Below are 7078 nucleotides of genomic sequence, written 5' to 3'. Positions count from 1 at the left end.
TTAATTTTAATTAGGTTAAGACCTCAGGAGCCTCTTTTAAGGTAAGAAGAGGAAAGAATAATTGGAAAGCTTGTGGAGCCTCTGTCACTGGAGGGCTGTAAGAGCAGCGTAAGCAAATGCTGGTCAGGAATGGCTGAAGCACAGGTGATCTTTGAAACAGGAGGAGAGGTTTCTCAAAAGAGGATTTAGCACAGCCTTACTTTCTTTTATTTTGGCTTCACTGAAACATTTTTATTCTTGATTACATTTCATTTTAAAGCTCAGAAGTGTCTGAGAGGGATGGAAGTTGTTGCTTTATATGTATGTAAATACTGTAACATCTACCGCATTACCATTAATTTACCAGATTTACCATATAAATTGTGGTAATTTGTTTAGATATATCTAATTACAGAAAAGGACATTCACTGACTGCCTGTGAAAAGTCTAATTATGTTCTCAGGAAATGTTCAGATGCTGATCTTCCATGGTGACAGATCTTTGTTAATATGAAACACCAGCAAATTTCAATTTAATTTTGCATGGTAAGACTAGGCCTAGCTTCACAAAAGTGAGTAGAGTTTTTAGGAACCCAACTTGAAACACTTATGTTTGAAGAATAAAGTCTGTCAGTACTGTGCCACCCATAGGCTATAACTGAAAGCTAGACACCTTAGTCCTACAGGGCTATAGGAGTGAATCCGGTCATCCGCTCTGTCACCTTAGTGGTGGAAATACAAATCTACAATGCAGCTGGAACAGTGACTTCCTAAGGGAATGAGATGATGCCATAGTTTTGCAAGTTCTGTTTCAAGGACTGCATCTGCTTTATGCCTTCAGGTTTTGAATAGGACGTGTCTGAAAGAGCAGCGTCTAAGATGCATGTTTGAATCCCCTGGGCTAAGACAGTTTTCCAAGGGTGACGCTGCTTTTCTCAATGTCTGATAAATATATTTGTAAGACTAATTTTTTTCAGTTAATATACCTTAGTGTTGCTAATACCTTCCTCTAGGAGCCTGTTACCTTGTTGACGGATGTGAGCTTTAGTGTCAAACAAGCTCTGTTTTAAGAGGATGGACTGAAACTGCATTGCTTTTGGTAGGGAGTGGAGAAAGGAGAATTCCTTTGCTCTCTCGACTGAGGGAGGGCTCTGGAGCTGCTGAGTGACACCGCAGCACCGCACTGCCTCTCCGCTGGGCAAATAAGATCTTGCAAGGCATCTTTGCAAAGAAGCTGGCTTAAAGCCAAAGCTTGTCAAAGGAACCTGTCTTCTGGTGTTTTTAAGTGATTTATATCTCAGTCAAGAGGAAGACAAGCAAGCATTTTCAGTTGTGATGGCTGGTCACAAAACTTGCCTGGAGGGTAAGAAGCGAGTGGATGGGGTACTTCAGGACATGGTTTAGTGGGCATGGTTGATGGTTGGACTTGATGATCTTGAAGGTCTTTTCCAACCTAAATGATTCTATGATTCTATGAAATGCTGCTTTTCCTCATACTAGAAGGCTTCTGCTCTACCCGGTAGCCTTGCATCTGGTTTGCCAAAGCAAAGTCCCGCATTGAGGCAGAGGAGCCTTTGCACCACTTGAGTTACAAATCTCTTCAGTTCACTTTTTTTGTTGTTTTCTTTGTTTTGGGGTTTTTTTTGTTTTTGTTTTTTGGGGGGGGGGGGTGTTGGTTTTTTGTTGTTCTAGAGCAGGGAGGGGGTGGTGCAATATATAGCATAACAGCTCCTGCACAGTAAGACACAGTGTAGTACTTAGTAGAGTTTGAGACTGGTAGATGGCATTGGCAATGGAGGGTTCTGCGTCCAGTGCAGGCTTTGCAACATGGAAGCTCAAAATTCATTCCCCAGGTCAGAAACACGGTGTTAGTGCCATGTTGTCTTTTGCCTTTGGGGAATTACTTTTTCATAATTAAAACTAGATCTCTTGCTGGGAAACCCTTGACTTTGTGTGCAACAGATTGAACTAAACTGCATTGTGTCACTGAGTTAGCATCTTAAGAAATCACATATGAAGTATCTGGTGTGCAACTGGTGCTGTCTAGCCTGTTCTTACTTTGTGCTGGTCTAAACTCCCACCTTGGAGAAGCAGGGGTGTACCAAAACCCTCTGCCCCCCAGGGACTACATCCCTTGGGAAAACAATGCACCATTTTTTCCACTCTAAGTAACTGCAAGGGTAGGTCCATGCTGCAGTGTCAAAGGTGAATGGCTGCCTCAAAGCCAGACGCTTTATTTTGCCGGGAGTTGTTTGGTTCTGATGGCAATTCAGCTGGGTTCCTGGGTATAAGAGGAGAAAACTCAACCTCCCAGTGCCCCAAACAGCAGTATGGCTGCAGGAGGCAGCGTAATGAGCTAAGTCCCAGGTGAAAGCAAGCCAGAAGACATTAAGTGCTGCTGTCTAGATGCACCCATGCAAGCATCTCATATGCTATAGCTTGGCAGGTCAGTCTCACCATCAGATTAAGACAGACTCGTGCCAGACAGACTCACCCATGGCACAGCAAGATCCCTGACAGAATCTGTCAAACCCAAATATTCCAGTTAAATTTGGTGAGGTACAGGGTTGGGGGGTTTTTTGAATGATACAACCCATAAGGTGAACACTTCTGAGGATCCCTCATTTAGTGAAGAGCTTGGATTTCATCTTCAGGGTAATGCCAGCTGCTGACCTGAGGTACCATACCACAGCCAGCTTTAGCAACATCCCATGGCACAGAACAAACTGGTTGTACCTTATATCACAGCTGAAGTTGTTTAAAGAAGTTGAGAAAATAGACAGATTGAGCTAACACAGTAAGAACCAGGTGTATCAAAATACAATTTATTCTTGAAACGGCTAGTTTACATGTAACAGCAAGGGTTACATAGGGGAAAAAGTGCAATTAGTGGAGGAGGCTTCTTTCACCTTAGTATTTATCGTCTCACTGCATTGCTAGTAGCTTCAGACTCAGGCTATTACACTTCATAGCGATGGGCAAAAATGTGATTTATATTTTGATGTTAACAGCACTTCTGTACAGCTAAAAGGTGTGCCAATATTCACATCTACTGAGCACATATTGGACAATTCCTCACACAAGTCTTGCATGAAACACAGATCACCTTTACAGTTTGCCAGCTCAGCTAAATTATAAGCAGATACAAAATATACATTAGCTTACTGAAGTCTAAAAAAGAAAAAACTTCAAAAAATGAGGTACAATAAAACAGAGCAGTTTCCTATTTATGTGCAAGCCTACATTCAGTCTAGAAAAAACTAGTAGCAACCCTGCTCTTTTAAAGAAACTAGCTTTCACAAAGTACAGCTAATTCACCATCTTCAATATGAAGGACCTTGCCTATGTCATTGCTAACTTTGCAATAGGGAGCAGGACACTTGACCATCAGATGCTGTAAGATTAGATCAGGTGATGAGTCAAATCATCTAATGCTGCTACAGACTAGGAAGTTTACAAATTACTTTGTTTTGTCACTTAACCCTATTTTTGGCATGTAGGGTGGTTTTAAAATCTTTTTAAAAAGGCACATTTTTCTTTTAAAATTAGAAGGTAATCATCTGCCTACTAAGTGAGTAGGATGATGAAGTCAAGGTTAGATTTGTTCTCAAATGCAAGACGTTTATTATTCACAAAGCCAATGAGGACAGAGATGTCTTCCCAAAGCAGCGGTCACTTCCACCACTCACTTTGCATGTGAAACCACTTGTTTTCTGTATTCTTCTTTTTATCCCATAGAAATTTCTCTGGGATTTAGAAGACCAGCTTTGGAAAGAAGAAATTAGAACACTGTACGTCTCCAAGTTATACAGCACAGCCTACCTCTTCCCCTTTACCCACATTTCCATTATCCTCTCCAAGTTTCTTAACCTGTATTGAAGCCACAAATCCTAGCCATCCATTCCTACCAGCCTCTGTTACAAGCACGCAGAGGGTCATAGCAAGCTTCTGTCCTGACAGCATCACCTCATCTCTACTGCACTCCTAATAGGTGCAAAATGAATTGTGATGTTCTGTTCATGTAACATCCCTGCGCATGCACACATACTCTCACACATGCAGTTACTACAGCTTGCTAAGGTACCATTGCCTTCCATACTTCTTTACAAGAGTCTCTCTCCTAGTGACTCAGGAGAGTCAACAGCAGAAAGCAAGCAGCGTATACTTAAGATACAGGCATGCTATTTCTACAGTAGGAGGCATACACGTGGGTTTTATCCGGGTTTTCTTTCCTTCCAAGGATAAGGTTTGGCTAAGAACTTCAGTAGCATAATATGGTTTACCAAGTCCCATGGACTAGTGGATTTGGATTTGCTCAGACAGCCAACAAAACCTGCCAGGGGGTTTCATCACGTAGTATGTGAACCAGAAAACTAACACTGTTCTGTTGCCAAATGGAAGAATGCTTCCTCGCTTAGTATCGATCACCAATATGGTGATGAATTTTCAACCTGACCCAAGCTCTGCCACTGGGGAAAGAGACCAGTGGACAGCCTCGGACTGCCTAGTTGATCAGGCTCTCTTTCTTGTCCTCTCCTTGCAGTCTGAAGATCTACACAGTCTTTCTTGGCAGATGGTATCTGAACGCCATCAGGCTTCCACTCTGCATGGAGAATCTTGTAATTCTGACCCTCATTATTGTCCCAGAAGGTATGTTCTCCACTTTGGTAAGAAATGCAAAACTCTATCTTCTCTTCAGGGGAAATGGCAGGAGGCAAGTCAATGGTAAATGAGAAGGTATCATTTTCAGAATCACTGTAAACATTGTTCATGTATACACACTCAACGTCCGTGTAAGTCTTCCACGAGTCAAAGGTAATTCGAACCTGAACCTTTTTTTCAAAGCTCACATTTTTTACTTTCACAGTGCCCGACAGCACCTTCTCTTGCAGGGTGCAGTTCTCCAGGCAGACCAAGTTCTTCTGCAGACGGTTCCTGAAGTCCAGGTAGTCAGCTGAGGGCCGAGGGAAACTCAGAATCAAGTTTTTCTCCTCATGTAGCTTTAAGCCAGATGTTATGTTTTCAATGCCTAAGAGGTCAAACTGAAGATCCCACCCAGGGTGCTCCTGGAACTCAGAGAAGGTGTGTATGGCTGTCAGGGACAGGCCCTTTGAGTCCGCAAACACAACTCGCTTCTTGGCTCGGGCTGCTGAGTGGTTCCAGTCACTCTTCTGAGCTTCGGAGTCACTTTTCATGTGAAGACACGGTCTGAGAGGTTTGAATCTGTTCACAAAGTTGTTTCTTTGGCAGTCCTCAAGGGGGCTGAGAAAACTCTTCAGCGGTGGGGAATGGGCTAAGCATATTCTCATGGCCACGTCCACGGGCATGATGGAACTTGGCAAGGGCCTTGGGTCCAAGATCTGTATCATTCTGAAAAGCAGAAAGACAGGACGTTATTATTTGTTACATCAGGTAAGAAGCGTCTTAAGAATGCATATTTGCTTCATCTGCTGTCTTAATTATTCATGGCCTCATCTTTGCACGTCTTTAACGCAGCCTAAATTAAAATGGACAGTTCAAGCTAAGGAACTAGGATGAGACTGTTCAGTCATTTCTTGCTAACTCTGAACTCTTTAAATTCAAATGTCATCTTGTCTGCTTTTTCCAAACCTCTGAAAAATAGATTTTAGTGACAGCCAATTAAACGTATTTCCTTGAAAATACAGAACATTCTAGTAACCACTAAAACAGATCCAGTTACAGTGGAAGTGCTCAACCACCTTAGCTTCCCTTTTAGAGACTCTAAGCCAGGTCTTAAAATTCCAGCAAGCTGGATCAGCTGCTTCACCTCTGAGCAGAGACAGCACTATATTAAGCAAGTCACCTATCCCATCACAGCATCAAATGGGAGGCTGTGTACCTTGGTGCAGAACCATCACACTGTGGCTCTGAACCATACATGTATGTTAGGCACCCTGGTTTTGGTTAATTCAGACAAATAAAAATGCTAAAGCACCTTTGGAAATATTTTCTATGAGCTATTAACCCAGGTCTAAGTAACAGAGCTCTCTTGCACTGTTAACATTGACTGCTGAGTGAATAGGACAAAAAAGAAAGTGGGTTGGGGGGGCAGGGCACACACTTTATTTTTTCACCTCATCAGACTTCAAGAACTGGCTTAAAAGCATCTTTTCATAATTCCCAAAGTCCATGCCGAAAGCCTACTGCAAGTGTTCAGTAAGAATGCTACAGCTTTATTTGTAAAGATTTATTCATATCCCTCCCTCCCAGATGATGAAAACCACAATTACTATGCAAGAGCATGGCCCATTCAAAGCCAGTTAGCTTGAATATTTGTAAAAATGGGCTTCAACTGCAGCACATCCCTTCTGAGAAAGATGCAGTCCTTGCTGGAAGTGCCGATTTTTGTTGAGTCACAGGAAGCCAGAGCATTTGCTTTGTCACTTAAATAAATGGCTTTCTCCTTTCCAGGGCTCTCACTGGTATTCCAGAGCCCTGCCAAAAAAAGCTGAAGCTGCGCTGGCCTCTTAATTCTTCTCCTTGCTTTTTTTATTGTGGCAGTATTTGCCATAATAAGTAGGACGAGGAGAGTACCAGCATCAAATTAATCAAGTTTGCTTTGCTTTAATAGGAAAAGAGCTAAGGCTTCAAAAATACTCTGCAACTTTTGTGACCAGCTCCTGGGGCAGCAGCTCCTAAGCTTTTGCAGTATCAAAAAAAGGGGGGGGGACACCCCAAAACGACAAAAACCAACTAACCAAAAAAACCCAGGAACACAACCTGGAAAAGGTAGGCTGCTAGAAGAGGCAAAACCGAACCGCCAGCAAGAGATGCGGCGGGTTCAGCAGCGTCATCGCCGGGCACCGCAGAGGCGTAAGGACGCGTTTGCAGGACCCGTAAAACCGGGGGAGGGGAGGGGAGCGGCGCAAGTTTCGAGGCGTTGCAGCCCCAAAGGCTGCAGCCCGCGGGCTGTTGTTTCCGCGGGCCCGGAGGAGCGTACCTACAAAAAAAAAAAACAAAAACAAAAAAAACCACACAACACAAAAAGGGAGCGAGAGCAGTAAAAAAACCCAAAGACCAGGGGAGGGAAAGCAGGCGCGGGGGCAGCGGGCGGAGCGGAGCGGCTCCCTGCCGCGGTG

At 43.4% G+C, this 7078-nt stretch overlaps 1 protein-coding gene across 1 annotated transcript; it reads right to left on the bottom strand.

The window, feature by feature from the left end:
- Window positions 1–4402: 4402 nt before the first annotated feature.
- PPP1R3C (protein phosphatase 1, regulatory subunit 3C) lies at window positions 4403–6781 on the bottom strand. Its single transcript, XM_010564943.1, has 2 exons — window positions 6720–6781; window positions 4403–5348 (listed from the first exon to the last, which is right to left on the bottom strand). Exon 2 carries the CDS (start codon window positions 5345–5347, stop codon window positions 4403–4405), a length of 945 nt encoding a protein of 314 aa, XP_010563245.1. The 5' UTR covers window position 5348; window positions 6720–6781.
- Window positions 6782–7078: the final 297 nt, after the last annotated feature.

The sequence above is a fragment of the Haliaeetus leucocephalus genome, unplaced genomic scaffold (assembly GCF_000737465.1).
Source record: "Haliaeetus leucocephalus isolate CR32 unplaced genomic scaffold, Haliaeetus_leucocephalus-4.0 Scaffold184, whole genome shotgun sequence".
Taxonomy (NCBI): Eukaryota; Metazoa; Chordata; class Aves; order Accipitriformes; family Accipitridae; genus Haliaeetus; species Haliaeetus leucocephalus.
Note: the sequence above shows the minus strand (reverse complement) of the source record. Positions and strands in the feature narration are given on the sequence as shown.

Bases quoted from the DNA above. Each gene is read 5' to 3' on its own strand.
- PPP1R3C (XM_010564943.1), bottom strand. From the start codon at position 5,347: ATGATACAGATCTTGGACCCAAGGCCCTTGCCAAGTTCCATCATGCCC.